Genomic DNA, 19,258 nt, shown 5'->3' with positions numbered 1-19,258 from the left:
CTGCATGTTTTTTGCTGTAAAAATAATTCAATACAATTACTTTTTATTAAGCTTCCAATTGGTATAATGTCTTGTGCCTGAATACTTAAATCTTTCTCAGGCCTTAAAACGTTAAAATTTCACACCATTGTGTGTAAACTCTGCAATAATTCCACAATTCTTGTGTTTTGAACTGTAACTCTTTCTCAGATATAATCCCAACTCAACATTGCATATCTATGACTGGATATATGGATGCACACATTGCGGTATTGATGTTGTAACGATATATTGTGCAGCCCTAAAACCCATCGTCGTTTTCTCTCCCGCTACTATTTGAAATTACAGTTGAACACAAAATAAGATGTTTTGAAGAAAAACAACAGTATTTATGTGCTCAGCAGTATAAAGAAACTCTTAAATAAGGGTGTGGATCTACTTGAGGGAGGGTAAATAAAGAATGAATTAAATAAATTCATCTTGGGGTGAACTATCCTATTAACATCTGCACTTTAGGATTTCAATTAAACAGACAGTACGGTTAGCAACTTATCCAGCATATGTTTTACGCAGCGGATGCCCTTCCAGCTGCAACCAAACCATACACACTCATTCAGTACGGATAATTTAGCTTTCTCAACTCACCTGTACCGCATGTCTTTGGACTTGTGTGGAAAACCGGAGCACCTGGAGGAAATCCACGCTAACGTGGTGAGAATATGCAAACTCCACACAGAAATGCCAACTGACCCAGCCGAGGCTCGAACCAGTGACCTTCTTGCTGTGATGTGACAGCACTACCTACTGCACCACCGCATCGTTCCCAAAATGTATGAGTAGGTTTAATTAGTCAGTTTGTCACCCTGTGATGAGTTTGCACCCCTAAGTCTTCTCTGCCTAATAAAACAATCTGAATTGGAGAAACCAAACGTACCAATAATGTGAAAATTGGGAATAATGTGTATTAATGCTCTTTTTTGAGGGGACTATCAGTTTGCTGTGTTGCTTGAAGAGTTAAAGGAACTTCAGTGGAATTGAAAAAAGTCCAATGCAGCAGAACATGCAGATCCCAATAATACAGTAAAGATCAGCAGATTAGGAGTGTTTAGCATTGGGCTAGCATTATCCATTTAACTTGTGCCGTTGACTGTGTATTGCCGTGACACAGATTCTTCATCCCTTACACACCCCCCTCAGCCTTCATTCAGTAACAGGGACCTGCAGAGATGTGCTGGATTCGTTAGATATTGGTAGATCCAGATATCACAAAATCGTTCTCCATGCATCTGAATATGGATATAGATGTAGAAGATTACGTGTGTCCGTAGATTTATCTTTCTTAGAGTTTAGCCGAGAGGTGGCTGAATAGAGCTGTCAGAGTGAAAAACAAGCTCCACACGCTCGGTTATTATAAAGATACATGCTGTGTGTGTGTATGTGTGTGTTTGCTGGGCAAGGACACTCAATCCCCCTCCTGCTGACGCAGATGAGAAACACACTCGGTGTAAATTCACCTTCTCATATCTCTGAAGAAAAAAAAAAAATCACACCCACACACAAGCAGATTTTAGGTGTGATCTTTTTTTTTCTTAATCTCCTTCATGTTGAACAGGAATTGGGAAAACATGGTTTGATTCGTTTTGAGCTCATCGTGAAAAGCATGATGTCATCGTTTACTGAAATAAGTATCACAATGAAGTCAACTGATGGTTATTGATTAAAAAAGCAAAAAATGATTTTCTAAAAAAATAAATAAATCAAAGATATATATTTCTGGGATTTTAGGTCACCTTTTAAAATGTTACCTTCACCCTTTTCTTGAAGAGGGTGGCCCAAACTCAGTCCAGGAGGGCTGCAAAATTTAGTTCCAACCACAATCAGACACACCTGGGCTAGCTAGTCAAGCCCTTAAGCTGCGGTCACACTCCGCTTTTCTCCCTATAGACCTCCATTCATACACACGCAAATGCGTCATACCGGAAACGCAAGGCAGTGCATCAAGTTTCGCAGTTTGCTGCATTGGAAAGTTTAAGCTTGGTGAATACTGACCTGCGAAATCGCATCACGTGACTGCATGAGACCAATCGAGAATCAAAACATGACATTTTAGGAAATTCTGTAGTACAGCGCTGCGAAAAGGGACGAAATAAACAAGATAATTAGACATGTAAAAAAGCAAGCGATTGCTCCATATTTTAAATTTCTGTCCAGAGAGGTCATGTTTTGATTCTTTATTGGTCTTACGCACTCAAGTGATGCAATTTCACCAGTCAGAGTTTACCAAGTTCGAACTTTACAATGCATTGAACTGCAAAAGTTGACTTAATTATAAAGATAATGTTTTATCTCTTCTCTTTTCGCAGCGCCGTACGACAGAGTTTTGCATGCACAAACTCTAGTGTGACCGCAACTTGAGGCATTCTAGAAACATCCATGTAGGTTTGTTGAGGCAAGTTGGAGATTCTTGGTAAATTGTCCGTATAGTGTATGTAATAATAATAATTCCTTACATTTATATAGCGCTTTTCTGGGCACTCAAAGCGCTTTACTTAATGGGGGGAATCATCTCATCCACCACCAGTGTGCAGCATCCACCTGGATGACGTGACGGCAGCCATTTTGGCCAGACCACACACCAGCTGATTAGTGGAGAGGAGACAGAAATGAAGCCAATTGGAATATGGGGATGGTTAGGCCATGATAAACAGTGGGCAGATTTGGCCAGGATGCAGGGGTTAAACCCATACTCTTTTTCGAAGGACATCCTTGGATTTTTAACAACCACAGAGAGTCGGGACCTCGATTTAACGTCTCATCCGAAATACGGCACTCACTGAGCTGTATAGCGTTCCCGTCACTATACTGGGGCATTAGGACCCACACAGACGCAGGTTGGGCGGTCCTGCTGGCCTCACTAACACCACTTCCAGCAGCAACCTAGCTTTCCCTTGTGGTCTCCCATCCAGGTACTGACCGGGCGCAACCCTGCTTAGCTTCAGTGGGCGACCATGTGAGAGTTGCAGAGAGCAAGCTGCCAGCATGTGTGTAATTGATTGTGTATGGATGTTTCCCAGAGATGGGTTTTAGTTGGAAGGGCATCTGCTGCGTAAAACAAATACTGGATAAATTGGCGGTTCATTCCGCTGTGGCGACCCCAAATTAAAAAAAGGACTAAGCTAAAAAGAAAAAAGAAATATAAATATCTATGAATGTAATTAATATATAATACTGATTGTGGAGTAATGTAAGTAGATGTAAACAATTTATAGTAGTAGTTTAAAATTGAGCTTATTATGCAAAATGTGCCTAGTGCAAACAACAGTATAATGGTCGGAGCAGATTGAGTGCCATTGTATGCATTAATAGTGCAAACTGGGATGAAGAATATTGTGTGTTACTGAGCAGAAAAAGAAACTGTTTATGTCCACTGGCTATCTGTTTAAAAATCTGATAGCTGACGGGGAAAAAAAAGAGTTTTTGAGTCTGGCCGTCCTGCATCTCACATTCCTATCCCTCCGCCCTGAGGGTAGGAGTGGGATTATTCTATGTTGTGGGTGCGTGGGGTCTTTCAGGATAAGAGCAGCTCTCTTGTAGACTCTGTGATGGTAGATAGTCTGCAGAGAAAGGCAGTAGGGTCCTGATGATCTTCTCTACAGTCCTCCCCACTCTATGCAGACGTTTGTGGTCTTTACAGTAGCGTTGTCATACCACACAGTAATACAGCTGGTCAGGATGCTCTCAATCACACAGCTGTAGAAGACAGATCTAGTTCCCTCAGCTTCCTTAAGAAGTACAGCCGCTGTTGTACTTACTTAACCAGCTGGGTGGTGTCCAGGTGAGGTCCTCTGATGTGGACCCCAAGCTATTTAAAACTGCTCACTCCTTCCACTTCAAGTTCACGAATAATCAGTGGCGGTTGAGTTCCCCTCTCCTTTCTCATGTCCACTATCATCTCCTTAGTCTTGTCCGTGTTGAAGGTGAGGTTGTTGTGCTCACACTCTGTCAGTAGACTGGCCACCTCCCTCCTGTGAGCTGCTTCATTTCCCCCTGTGATACGTCCAGTGATACGTTGTTCTTGTGGGATGCAACACAGTCATGTGTGAATAAAGTGAAGGGGATGCAGCTCAAAACACACCCTTGTGGGGTGTTGATGTTGGGGTGGATGGTGCTTGAGCTTTTATTTCCAATCCTGTGTGTAATTGTTCAATCCTGACAAATCTAAGAGCCAGACAGAGTGTGGAGTGTAATCCGAGTTTAGACAGCTTGTGAGTGAGTTTATGAGAGATAATCGTGTTGAAGGCGGAACGGTATAAAGAGCATCCTGATATACAGTTGAAGTCAGAATTATTAGCCCCCCTGAATTATTAGTCCACCTGTTTATTTTTTCCCTAATTTCAGCTTAACAGAGAAAAGATTTCTTCGACACATTTCTAAACACAATAGTTTTAATAATTCATCTATAATAACTGATGTATTTTATCTTTACCATGATGACAGTAAATAATATTTGACTAGATATTATTCAAGACACTTCTATACAGCTTAAAGTGACATTTAAATGCTTAACCAGGTTAATTAGGGTTACTAGGCAGGTTGGGGTAATTGGGCGAGCCATTGTATTACCCTATTTGGTTCTGTAGTTAGTCAAAAACAAATATAGCTTAAAGGGGCTAGTAATTTTGTCGATAATATGTGTTAAAAAATAAATAAAAAACTGCTTTCATTCTAGCCGAAACAAAACAAATAGGACTATCTCCAGAAGAACAAATATTATCAGACATTCCATGATTTATTTATTTTATTTTATTTATTTTATTTTTTTGCCCTGTCAAACATAATTTGGGAAATATTTTTAAAAATAAAAAAAAAATGGGGGCTAATAATTCTAACTTCAACTGTAGATGTCCTTATCTTATCTGTCCTTATCCAGATGGAAGAGAGAAGTATAAAGTGCAGCAGCAATAGCATCTGAGGTGGACCAATTGGTCCGGTATACATACTGCAGGGTGTGTGGTATACTGCTTCGATTGAGGGGTAGCACAACTCTCTCTTAACATTTGGCATTGATTGGAGTGAGTGCTATTGGCCTGTAATTATTCAGTCATTTTGAAGCAAGTTTGAGCATTGACTAAGAGAGAGGTTAAAAATAGAGTTGCAACTCTGTAGCACAAGCCTTGAGGGCTAATAAGACCATGTATAGTTGGCATTTCTATGTGGAGTTTGCATGTTCTCACTGTGTGTGCATGGGTTTCCTCCAGGTGCTTTGGTTTCCCCCACAAGTCCAAAGACATGTGGTTTAGGTGAATTGGATAAGCTAAATTGTCCGTAGTGTATGTGTGTGAATAAGAGTGTATAGATGTTTCCCAGTAATGGGTTGCAACTGGAAGGGCACCCGCTACGTAAAGCATGTGCTGGATAAGTTGGCGGTTCATTCTGCTGTGGCGACCACAGATTAATAAAGGGACTAAGCTGAAAAGTAAATGAATGAATGAATGAATGAATGAATGAATGAATGAATGAATGAATGAGTTTTTATATGTGACTCTGGATCCTTGAAATTGAGATTTACACATTGTCTGCAAAATAAACAAGCTTTCTATTTATTTATGTATTTGTTATGATAGGACAATATTCGGCTGAGATACAACTATAGTTTAGAAAATCGTCTTTGAAAGCATCCAAACTGTGTTCTTAGCAATGCAAATGACTGATAAAACATATGCTTTGATATATCTACTGTAGGAAATTCCCTAAATATCATTATGGAACATGATTTTTACTCAATTTACTAGTGGTTTTTGTCAGTAATAAAATAAGTAAATAAATAAAAATGGGCTAAAAAATGTTTTTGGCATAAAAATGTACATTTAAAAATATGTATATACTAAAATTGACTTATACTATTTACAAAAATGTGTGCAACACAAGACTTGTGTGGTCCAGGGTCAAAATTAGTTGTGCGGCCAGAATAATTTTAGAATACTGTAGAAAATAGATTGAATAGATAGATTTTAGAATACTTCTAGATATTAGAATATTCTAGATTTAGAATAGAATAATAGAAAAGATTCCTATACCTAGTATTTTTTCTGATTAATTATTATTTTTCTGGATTGTGGATATTAAAGATGACCATGTAATCTTAGAATTTAGCGATAGTAATATTCTGTAGTATTTTTCTTCAACATATTTAAGCTCATCTGCTTAACTAACAGCACCAGTGACACAAATGGTTAAATTCCAGCATCAGCTTCATGAATAACCTCACCTTAAAGTCTATTTAGAAACATCAAAACCAGCAGCACATTGTTGAATCTCTTTTGAATTGTGATAGAGGGGGACAGAGGGGTCCTTCCTACACTGTTAGTGATTAATGATGTGGTGGCAGGCAGGCAGTCATGTTTGTCTCTCTCTCTCCAGTACTCTGAAGAGTAAGGAACTCTCTCCTGTGATTGGCCACAAGGCTGTGCAGGCGTCAGGATCAACAGTGCCCCCTGTCGGCGGCCAGCAGAGCAACAGCCAGTCTCCACACTCGGCCGAGCACAGCCCACACACCTTACGCAAAGGTTCGTCCCACCACACACTGTTGAATACCTTTGTAAACCTGCTATAACATACATCTCAGGTGATCAGACTGATAGGAAACATGCTGGTAAAACCATAGTACCCAAAATAGGCACCTGCCTAAAAATGTACCTTGAAATATCAGTTTTACATTTTGATAACTAATAAAGGTTAGTTCACGGTAAAAAGAAAAACATAGTACAAATATCAGAAAATACTAATGGATGGATGGATGGATGGATGGATGGATGGATGGATGGATGGATGGATGGATGGATAGATAGATAGATAGATAGATAGATAGATAGATAGATAGATAGATAGATAGATAGATAGATAGATAGATAGATAGATAGATAGATAGATAGATAGATAGATAGATAGATAGATAGATAGACAGATAGATAGATAGATAGATAGACAGAAAAATAGATAGATAGATAGATAGATAGATAGATAGATAGATAGATAGATAGATAGATAGATAGATAGATAGATAGATAGATAGATAGATAGATAGATAGATAGATAGAAAAATAGATAGATAGATAGATAGATAGATAGATAGATAGATAGATAGATAGATAGATAGATAGATAGATAGATAGATAGATAGATAGATAGATAGATAGATAGATAGATAGATAGATAGATAGAAAAATAGATAGATAGATAGATAGATAGATAGATAGATAGATAGATAGATAGATAGATAGATAGATAGATAGATAGAAAGATAGATAGATAGATAGATAGATAGATAGATAGATAGATAGATAGATAGATAGATAGATAGATAGATAGATAGATAGATAGATAGATAGAAAGAAAAATAGATAGATAGATAGATAGATAGATAGATAGATAGATAGATAGATAGATAGATAGATAGATAGATAGATAGATAGATAGATAGATAGATAGATAGATAGATAGATAGATAGATAGATAGATAGATAGATAGATAGATAGAAAAATAGATAGATAGATAGATAGATAGATAGATAGATAGATAGATAGATAGATAGATAGATAGATAGATAGATAGATAGATAGATAGATAGATAAATAGATAGATAGATAGATAGATAGATAGATAGATAGATAGATAGATAGATAGATAGATAGATAGATAGATAGATAAGGTAAACAGAAATCAAGACTTGTATGACTTAATAGGGTTAGTTTACCCAAAAATTAACATTGTGTCATTAATCAACCACCCTCATGTCGTTCCAAGCCCCTGAGAGATTCATTCATTTTCTGAACATATTTGAAGAGGTTTTATATTAAATCCGAGTGCTCTCTCATCTTCCATAGATAGCAATGGTCCAGACTTGTTCAGAAAGCTACCAAAAACATCTACAGAACAGACCACATGCCTTCAATTATTCACCTGGAATACTAACTATAAGAATACTTTACTTTTTTTTTTTTTTTTTAACTCAGTGTCAGTATATTGCTCACACTGTGTCGTGACATACTGTGACCGGGGCTTGACAGTATTTTTTTGGTTACCAGCCACTGTGGCTAGTATTTTTTATTTATTTTTTTACGTTACTAGCCACATGACATTTTCACTAACCACATTTTTGTTGTTAGGAATATATTTTATATGCATAAATTTGACCTTGGCATCCTGAAATTACTTGATTTAAATTAAGTGCTATGTCCACATGCCATTTTTATGTTTTAATTGTGATCATTGCTCATCTTGCAATTAGTTTTATTTCACATGACTTTTTAGGGCTCAACACTATAGGATTTACCAATTTTCACTGTGGCCACACCAAACTAATTATTTCCTTGCCAAAAATGTAAAATAATGTGCAAACATCAGCAAAATATACATTTTTATTCAATAAAAAAATCTCATGTATCTAAAACTATTAACTCTTGTCTGTCCTGGCTCAAGTTCCCATGATCACCAGTTAACTATAAATAAATGGAGTTAATCTCATATTAAAGCAATGTTATTGTAAACCATATTAATAAAAGTAACTGTAAGCAAAAGAACACGTGCACACATGGTTAACATTAGGCCCATTAACAATCTGTTAAAACAATGGTTAAAGTGAAAGTCGGCAACTGACTGTGGCGTTTTCAGGCACAGTTGCTTCACGCAAGGAAATGGGACACGGGAGCTTTTAAGCACGCGCCCACATCACATCAGCTGTGCGTGTGACACACAAAAGCCCTCGTCAGTGAGTGAAGATAACCTGTGTCTGAATCAGTTGCAAAACTCGAGAGCCTGCAAATGTTAATGTGAGAACTTGTGATAATAATATTTGTTGAATTGTACACACACAGCTCTGATGTGAACAGCTGAACCTCTCAATTTGCACACAGAGACAATAATCCAAACACCTGTGCTTTAAATTCGAAGTTGCAGATCAATAGTTGTGTATTCGTAAAATGTCATTCACAAATAGAAAATGATAGACACGTCACATGTGTACGGCAAATTTAATTGCATTTTTTGCTGTACAACCACAAGTCGGCACTCACAACCTCTCAGATTTGCCAGTTAAACTGCAAATCTCTCACGCTCTGATTTGTGCTACACAATTCGCACGATTCCTGTAGCAGAACTCTATGTCAAGCCGAAGAGCTCATAATTACACGATTGATCAATCACATTTATAAACAAAACGCTGCATTAAACTGCGCTAATATCATTTCAAAGACCACTAATCACGCCGTTCTAATTGCAAACGCCTCAAAAAACGTCTGTAAACCTTTAACAATTCAGTTTTTAACGCCCTTTTAATGTTAGTAAAAAGAGCGCTATGCTAATTTCTGTGCAGCACAAACTCATAAAAGTTACACCAACATCAGCAGATTCTGCCTCAGAGAAAAAATAATTATTCTGACCTGAGCTGCATATCCACCATCTCATCATACAAGTTGACATTAAAGTCATCTGTTGCAGAACTTATGTAACTTTCAGTTATTTTTGGAGCATGCATGCACAGATAATGAATGCATATTCACACATTAATACATTTGAACACAGTTTAACACAGTTGAAGTCATAATTATTAGCCCCCCTTTGAATTTTTTTCTTTTTTTTTTTTTTAAATATTTCCCAAATGATGTTTAACAGCTAGGAAATTTCACAGTATGTCTGATAATTTTTTTTTTTCTGGAAAAAGTCTTATTTGCTTTATTTTGGCTAGAAAAAAGGCAGTTTTTAAATTTTTAAAAGCCATTTTAAAATTATTAGCCCTTTTAAGCTATATTTTTTTTCGATAGTCTACAGATGAAACCATCACCTGCTCAGTTAACCTAATTAATCTAGTTACGCCTTTAAATATCTTTTTTTAACTGTATAGAAGTCAATGAAAAACAATTAGAATAAAATATAATTTACCGTGATCATGGCAATTATAATATAAATCGGTTATTAAAGATGAGTTATGAAAACTATTATGTTTAGGAATGTGTTGAAAAAATCTGCTCTCGGAAATAAAATGGAAATGGAAAAATGGAAATAAATAAACAGGGAGCCTAATAATTTAGGGGGGCTAATAATTCTGTCTTCAACCGTACATCTGTGTATATATGTCAGTAACATTTCTCTGTGCCCATGTCAAAGCACAGTTGTGAAAAAATGGGGAGGCACAAACAGGATTTTTTCCCCAGTGGAAATTACGACTCCACATATATAAACCATTGCTGTCAATGCAGGACCAAGGAGCTCTCAGATTTCATCTAATATATTTTAAGCTGTGTTCCAAAGTGGAACAAAGGTCTCAGGGATTTGGAACGACATGAAGGTGATTAAAGAATGTCACAATTTTCTAATTATCATTGGCATTTTAATGAAATATGAAGTCCACTTTTATTTTAGACTATAAGTACTGCCATTATTTTAGGTCCATGGTGTGACGCCAGATGGATGTGCTCGGTGAGCCACTGGTGCTACAATCAGCTACTTTGACACAACTCGGAAAGTAAAATACTGGGACTATGCCACAGTGACTGTTTACATGGACATCGGCAATCAAATTATTTGCTTTAATCTCATTAAGACAATAATAAGATTAAAGTGTTTACATGAGTTGCTTTTTGAATGTTCCTTTTATGATATTGTTTTACATGTTATAACACATAATTCGATTAATGTCAATGCATAACCATACTATCCGCATTTTCTCCATTTTCTTTATTTTTAATGTGTCGACTTTAATTGCAGTTTGGCACTTTCACTTTCATTCAGGAACATTTCATGCATTCCCCCGTGACAAACGAGATATTGGATGCAATTATGAACAGCAGGAAGAGTGTTGTTTTAGTGGAAGTTTATACTGCATGCTGAATGAAAGAAAAAAAAAAACTCTGCATTTCACGATGCAGGTGTCTGTGGTCTGCACTCGGTAGGTGCAAAGAGTATCAAACAGACGTGTTTGTGTGTGTGGACTATTCTGTCGCAAAACACGGTGAAAAGCCCTACATGGTGGTAATATTTCGATTTAGGTGTTTACATGTCTGTACTACACTTCAATAATGCGACTAAAGTCGGCATACTCCCCACATCTTAATTCGATTTTTCTTTAGTTAGATTATGACCTTAATCTGATTAAATGAATAAAAAATTGCTGTTTACATGGTAGACTCTTAATCAGAGTATTGTCTTAATCGCATTAAAATCGAATTATTGGTGTCCATGTAAACATACTCAATGTTTGTTTTGGTTTATTTTCAATCATTTTCAATAAAAGAGATGTTGGTCTTCACTAAGACTAAGAAAGGAAACGCTAGACAATAACAACTTTCTCCTTCAGTGACTAAAATGCATTGGCATGTTTACGTCCTGCCATCTCTCAGTGTAAATTGCAGTCAATATCCAAGCGCGTTTAAACTCTTTGTGTAGAAACACTAATGGTACTGTTTAAGTGACCGCTTATATCCATCTCCACCTGTGTGCTCTTTTAGTAGCAGAGCTTTACTAAAAGCCCTAATGCCATTAGGCATCTTCTTATCCTTTTCTCTCTTCTTATCAGTAGAAAACCACTGAAGATTAATCTCTTTTGGGTTTTGTTCTTCTGGAAATTGCAACCAAAACTGCACAATGTGGCATTCTATCAGTATTGTATATTGCCAGTTATGTTAAATTGATGGTTCAAACATGTTTTCAATGGAAAGTAAAATAATTGCAGCTCTAATAGTACAAAATATGTATAAAATCATATTGATTTAAATAATAATAATAATAATGATTTTTGTTTTTACAAATTTCATTAAGAGGCATCATTTACATTATATTAAGACATACATGTCTTGATAGTCAGGGTTCTCTTTAAAACGAGATACATTTACTTGACAATGAAAATTATTATTTTTTTTAGCAAAATGTTAACAATTTTGAGTGGGGCAAGATAAAATCATACCGTAAAACACCCATAATGATGTTCTAAATAGAGGGAAGTAACTACTTCTTTGTGGAGAAGAAACCATAATTTATTTGTGCAAATTATATTGTTTTACATACACTCAAATTTAGAAAAATCTATTATTAGCTTAAGTAAAAACATGCACTTGCTTTCTATATTCATTGAAATATATGTAAATGGCACATATAGGGCCAATGTTTCCTTACAAATATTATTGAGAACATTACATACAGTATTATATTCTAAAACATAAAATCACTTAAAAAATCACTTAAAACAAGTATTCTAATATCATATATAAATTATATATTAAATAAATTAGGAGGCTATTTATTAAAAAATAAAATGTAATATTTAATATTTATTAGAAAAAGTAATTCCTACTTTAATAATAATAGTAATAATGATGATGGTAATGTTGATTATTATTAATAAGAAAGGTTTTTTTAAAGTCTACTTTTACAATTTGACACATGTAAAGCAATGTTGAAATGTTCTAACCAACAGATCCATGTTTTATACTGTAGGCAACATTTCTTAATAATTACTCCACTATAAAATAAAAGCATAAACAAATGCTATGCTTTTGTTTTCGCAAGCTTTGGAGCAATTACTGTACTGTAAATAATATACTAGCTATATATATATATATATATATATATATATATATATATATATATATATATATATATATATATATATATATATACACACAAATTTTGCTCAGCTGTCTTCAAAATGACATTAATGTTTTCAACGGCATGCGAAGGGAGCGCAATTGTAAACATAAAGAAAACTGAAACTAAAACTGAACTGTAAAACTACTATAAAAGTAAATTACACCTAAGAGTGATGACTTTAATGCTTTTTTAAATATAATTTCAAGTTTGAATGTTAGAATGTTCTAAACGAGTAGGGCATTGGGGAGATAACCGGGAATAGAATACAGCCAGGAACTATGTTTCTAACTACAGCTCCAGAGGTGTAGTTGCAAGTGTACAAGTTTGCGACGCAGTTTGCGAATGTTTGTTGAAGCGTCAGATTTGGGAAACATTAAATCCATGATCTAAGTTTGAAACGACAGAACTTGTGACCTCAGTTGGCTAACTGTGGTTTTTGGAAATGTTCCCCTGGTTGGCAGTGTAACTTGGATTCATTCATTCTAAGCAAGTGATTTAGTCTGTGAAGTCACAATTAGTCACAATCAAAAATGAGACTCATTATTAATACCAGTTGGAAACAGAGCTTTAGAATCACTTCTGAAAAAAATTTATTAAATAAAAAACCCAAAACACATCTACCTTTTTTGTGTTTCGATCACCTGCAATGAATGTTAGAACAAGGTGTAAACAGAGTTGTTTAGAATTAAAGTTACTTGGATGCAACTTTGATTTTGTTTCCTCTCTCTCCCTGCAGTGTCTAAGAAATTGGCCCCTGTGCCGCCCAAGGTTCCCTACGGCCAGTCGGGGGGGATGTCAGACCAATCCACAGGTCAGCCGTCTCCGGTTAGCCTGTCCCCCACTCCCCCAAGTACCCCCTCCCCTTACGGTTTGGGCTGTCCCCCTGGACATGCGCCCACCTCTTCCCCTGGCCAGACCCCATTAGGGGGACCCCATACACTGTCCTCACCACCAACTTCTCTGACTGGTACGCTCACAAAGTCCCGGCCCAACCCAAAGCCCAGGCAGAGACCCAGTCTGCCCCCTCCCCAGCCGCCCACCGTGCCCCCTACGGTCCCCCAGCCCCTGGAGCAGGGTCTACTTGACGGATTATCCCCCGGAGAGAGCATGTCCACAGGTAAACATGCCTCAGTGGCACCATCACGATTGGGAGTCCAGCGTCCCTCTCTCAAACTGTCTGTCTCTCCGTCCTACGCAGGCGATGGACTTTAAGGAGCCAGATACCCCATGATATGTGATTTATTAAATAGGGGGAGCCCATAGATTGCCTTTGAGATGTATAATACTGTATGATAATTATTTTCTGAATCCCAAGGGGTATATATTTTAGCTGTACAACAAAATATAGAAAACAAAGGGAATACATTGTAAGTCCAGGAAGGTGCTGTGAATTTTTGACTAGAATGTGAAGTGTGTAATTTTAGCACCACCGGTGGAAATGTTTCCATAATGGTTTTCCACCAACCTTTCTGCAAAAACAAGCAGGTAGTATTGCATCAAGTCTATGACTTTATTTGAGCCAAAACACAACAGTCACTGAGTTTACTCTCTTTAGTTTAGTCAAACTGCATAGAAAACCCATAAAAGTGGCAAACAATTGTTGAAAATAAATAAATGGAGTTTATTAATTAACAAAAGTTTAGTAGCGTGGCCAAGCCTAAACCAATCAACTTTCCTCATCTATTATTTAAGGGAAGTTAACCCTTCCTAAACCATTTAACTCACGCTCATGTCTCGACATTTAGATTCTTGTGCCCAATCACTCATTTCTCTTTTAACTCATCCATTAATTCTCTACAATCGCCCACCCACCCACCTATACCTTTTAAAATTCCTTTTCTCTTCCGCAACCTGCATCCCCAAACCAGCCCATTTAATATTCATTCCATGCTTCTCTTCTCAAACCTCATAACTATTACTCACATCTCTCAAACAACTTGCAACAAAGTTTCACAAGCATTGGTTGTGGCTTTTTCCTTGACAGTGAACATACTGACTTGATTTTCATTCCACACAATCGGAATGACATGAAACCCAAATTAGTAACATGAAAGCTTGTTAGGCACTTTGTCAACTCCAAATTGGCTAACCAGCATTACATTCAACTTTTAAGCTTGAAAGTAGCATTACATCCCCCACTGTAAAAGAAATCAAGCTATTTCAATAGAACTCCATGTCTCTAAACTATTTAACTCTCGCTCATGTCTCGACATCTAAATTCTTGCTCCCTCCCACCCATTTCCCTCTAAACTCATACCATACCTCTTAAATCCCTTACCTCTTCCGCAACCTGCATCGGGGGTGGGTTTTCTAAAGCTTCCACCCTTACCTACGAGATGAAGTCTTGCGTCTTCTTGGACAAGACTTCCCAACCAGCCCATTCAATAAATTTCCATTTATCCGCCTATTCTAAAACAAAGCTGTTTGATTCTCAAGTTGAATTCAATGTTACACTATATGTTGCCAAAACTAGACGAGCAGTGGTGTGTATAGACTTTCCCTTGGAAAGGGGATACTCTATAAAAAATCTTTGGAGGGACCCCCCAACCCAAATGGCACATTACCAATAAAAGTGCATGCCAATTTTATTCATTGTAACTACTTAACATGAAACTGCACCTAAGCAACACAAAACTAAACTCTAATGTTGGCTACACTATATTTCAAACTTTATTGCGTGATATTAATTTAATACACTTTACTCAATGCGACACTAACGCAAACTAAAGTAAATGATCCTGCCAAAAATTGCACACTTCACCCTCAAAGTTCAGAATGAGCCCTAGTTATTGTGTCAGCTTCAGTGTAAGTTTCTCAAGAGTTAGGTCCTGTGGTCTTTGTATCATTTTAGTGGCACGCTTTATGGCACTGATTGTATGTTCTCTCATTTGAGGCATGTCTGTCAGTCATTCTCCTGAGCACTGATTGATGTATGACTCTTTTATCCCCTGTCATCGTTGTGCACCTTGCAGCTGTGTGAGGCCAGGGACTGAGTGTGGGCTGAGTGTGAGGGGGACATTTAGGGTAAGCCAGAACCTGCTGTGCCCGTGCCATAGCCTCATCTCACACCGTCTGGCCTGGTGCTGTGGCTGAATCCGGGGCCTACCGTAGCCTTGCTCTGTCTCATATCGTAACACACTCCCTTCTCCAGCTCTGTCATTCTCCTCCAAACGCGGGGCTGTCCTTGGCTTCTTCATTCTGTCAGTGTAGTCTGTGCATGGTGTGAGACTGGTCTGTGCATGGCTTATGGCCTTATTTTCCCCAGTAACATTACATATTTACCAGCGTTGTCGCTTATGATGTTCATCTCAAAGCCTCCGGCCCTGACCTCACATTGTGATCCATTCCCTTTACCAATATCCCCATTGGGTGGTCCCAGGTAAACCCCAACGAAACTCTCTTTGAGTCGGGTTGATCACAGGGAAATGGTGAAACTTTCTGCACCTCACAGCTGTGACTGTTTCATCTGCGTCCATCTCATTCTTACAAAGGGGAGGTCATCACAATCAGATACAGTCCACCAATCCACAAAGTCCACTGACAAGGTTTTTAATGTTACAACATCTTCAATTTGCACCCGTCTTGTTGTCTATGTGTTAATTCGGTCATTGTGGTCAGTGTTGGGGCAACGTGTTACAAGTAGTATGCCTTAAGCTGGATTTATACTTCTGCATTGAGGTAACAGTGTACCCCATCTTGCACATAGCATTGCAAACATTTATACTTCTGCATTCTGTCTGTGCTGCTCTGTAGAAGAAGAACACTTCTGAAATTTTTGTATGCAGTGGGGTTTTTATGTTTCACTGTTTCGAGTTTCTTTATTGCTTGTTTGGTTCAATGCTACTGTAGCGGTTAAACTCACATTTATTCAGAGAAAAAATGGGGAGGAACCGTTGAACGTTCAACAACTTTATTTATAAAATAACCCCTAAACAAAAGTCCATCTGCAGGATTCATTATTTTTTAAACCAGCCTCGCTATCACTCCTATGGCTCTCGTACCCACCCATACTCATAGTCAAAGATCTTGCGATAAGCATTGTTGCAACGTATAGTTACATTCGTTCTGCATGACAGAGTTCATGTCTGGGGTATGGTGAAGGAAGGGTATGGGACCAAATGGGCTCAATGCAGAAGTATAAACTGGCATTTACGAGTACAATATTGTGAGTTACAAGTAACGTGTTACAAGAAACGCATAATAAAACTACTTGTCAAGTATCAAGTAAAGTAACGTGTTACTTTATATTATTTATTTAATATAATGTTTCAAACGACCCAGCAAACAATTTTCTATTTAATAGACATCCAACAGCAATCTAAACATAGTCATCTTGGCTAAAACAAGGCTAAACTTGAGCTGTCGGTGAAAATCTAATAGACATTTAGGAATAGGTCGAAACTAGACTACTCATCAAATAGATTAGACAGACTGGTAACACTTTATAATAACTACACACTATAAATCATTTATTAAGCATTAGCATCTAGTGAATTCATCCGTTAAGCACTAACTCTACATTAATAAACGTTAGTAAGCAGTTTATAACTGCAGCTATAAATGCTCTATTCTTGACTTATAACAACATTTAAAATGTGCTTAATAATTGTTTTTTTATACTTAGTAAATGATCAATTTTTCATTACTAAATTAAGTATCGCATTATTTACAAACCAGTTGTATTTAGGAGTAGTTGATGGTTTTTAGGATCATTCAAAATGAGTTAGTAAATGATTAATAAACTATTGAAATCAACGTTTATATGTCTTATTATTTAGGCATATACTAATAGCCAACTAATATGTTAATAAATGCATTATTAACTCAACTTCATGCAGTTTTGTGACCTGATCTAAAGTGAGGACTATTTATGCTTTATAAATCCCTTATAAATGACAAATAAAGGCTCAGAATCAAATGAACTATAATCTTTGCAATATTTTCTAAAATGTAAAATTACTGTAAAGTTTAAACATTGCTGAATAACAGTAGTGTCAAAATACAACAAAACTGGATAAAACAATAATATAATAATTAAACAATGTAATTAAATGTAATGCTTAAACTCTACAGTGATTTTATTTTAGATCAGATTGCAAAGATTTATTTTTTATTTGAAGCACAGTTTTATTTGTGTATCTTTAATTCAATAAGAATGAATAATGTCATTTTTCCTGTTTAGAATTTAACTAAGCCTTTTATTGCCATTTATAAAGGATTTATAAAGCATGAATAGTCCTTACTTTAGATTAGGTCACAAAACTAGGTGAAGTTGAGTTAATAAAGCATTTATTAACATACATAGTAACCATTAATATATGCCTGAATAATAAGACATTAAACGTTAATTTCAATAGTTTATTAATTATTTACTAACTCATTCTGAATGATCCTAAAAACCCTCAACTACTTTTAAATACAACTGGTTTGTAAATAATGCGATACTTAATTTAGTAATTAAAAATAAATCATTTACTAAGTATGAAAATACAACTATTAAGCACATTTTAAATGTGGTTATAAGTCAAGAATAGAGCATTTGTAGCTGCAGTTATAAACTGCTTACTAACGTTTATTAATGTAGAGTTAATGCTTAACGGATAATGAATACACTATTTGCTAATGCTTAATAAATGGTTTATAATGTGTAGTTAATATAAAGTGTTACCGACAGACTTTATGGCTGCATTTACACTGCAGATCTTAATGGTCAATTCTGTGTAACATCTGTTGCAGTGCCCTAGTTTGGACATTTGAGGGCACTAGTTTGTTTTGTAGTTTCACTTCATTTCCCATAATCCTGTGTATTACTGATTGTTATGTTACAGCTGTTTCGTGTTAGTTAATTTAGTCCTGTCTTTATAAACCCTCTTGTCCTCCGTTTTAGTGGCCTTAGGATTTTGTTAGTTCCTCACGTCTGGTATGGTTGTCTGGTTATCTAGTTTTTTGCATTACGATTATTCTTGGATTCCTGTTTGTGTTCATTTTTTTTAGCACTTATTAGCACTCCTACCCTGTCCTTGTATTTACCTTAAAATCCAAGTGCAGCAATTTATTAACAAAAAGACAAAGGTATCCAAAAAGACAGATTTCCAAGAGACAAAGGCTTCCAAATCTTGCACAGAACTATAAGCAAGATACAAAAAACTAGACGACCAGATGAAGGAACTGGCAAAAATCCAAAAACGGGTAAATACAAGGACAGGGTAGGAGTGCTAACAAGTGCTAACAAAAATGAACACAAACAGGAATCCAAGAATAATCGTAATACAAAAAAACTAGATAACCAGACAAACATACCAGACGTGAGGAACTAACAAGCCATTAAAACATAGTACAAGAGGGTTTATAAAGACAGGACTAAATTAACAAACACGAAACAGCTGTAACATAACAATCGGTAATACACAGGATTATGGGAAATGAAGTGAAACTACAAAACAAACTAGTGCCCTCAAATGTCCAAACTAGGGCACTGCAACAGATGTGACATTCTGATTTTGTGACTGCATCCGAATTTTTGATGACCTGCTTACATCATCTTTTAAAAGTGTCTCATATCCGATCGTCTGCATTTACACTGCACACGGCAAAGGAGCAATGACCAGGAAAAAATAAAGAGTGGGCGCTGACTAACAG

General features: G+C 36.5%; 1 protein-coding gene across 17 annotated transcripts in view; it reads left to right on the top strand.

The window, feature by feature from the left end:
* The window catches only part of arhgap44a (Rho GTPase activating protein 44a), a 153,062-nt gene that overhangs the window by 130,744 nt on the left and 3,060 nt on the right, over window positions 1-19,258 (top strand). For 5 of the 17 annotated variants that reach the window (XM_087245103.1, XM_087245107.1, XM_087245097.1 and 2 more), the window contains 3 exons: window positions 6,400-6,545; window positions 13,356-13,736; window positions 15,592-15,643. In XM_087245103.1, coding sequence (XP_087101229.1) covers window positions 6,400-6,545; window positions 13,356-13,736; window positions 15,592-15,599 — 535 coding nt within the window. In that variant the 3' untranslated portion in view covers window positions 15,600-15,643. Of the gene's footprint in view, window positions 1-6,399; window positions 6,546-13,355; window positions 13,737-15,591; window positions 17,054-18,293; window positions 19,043-19,258 lie in introns of those variants that run through there. The other 12 variants (XM_087245106.1, XM_087245105.1, XM_087245098.1 and 9 more) reach the window with 4 other exon arrangements.

This window comes from Danio rerio, chromosome 3 (assembly GCF_052040795.2).
Source record: "Danio rerio strain M-AB ecotype USA chromosome 3, GRCz13ab, whole genome shotgun sequence".
Classification (NCBI taxonomy): Eukaryota; Metazoa; Chordata; class Actinopteri; order Cypriniformes; family Danionidae; genus Danio; species Danio rerio.
The sequence above is the reverse complement of the archived record's forward strand: the minus strand, read 5'-3'. Positions and strand labels throughout refer to the sequence as shown.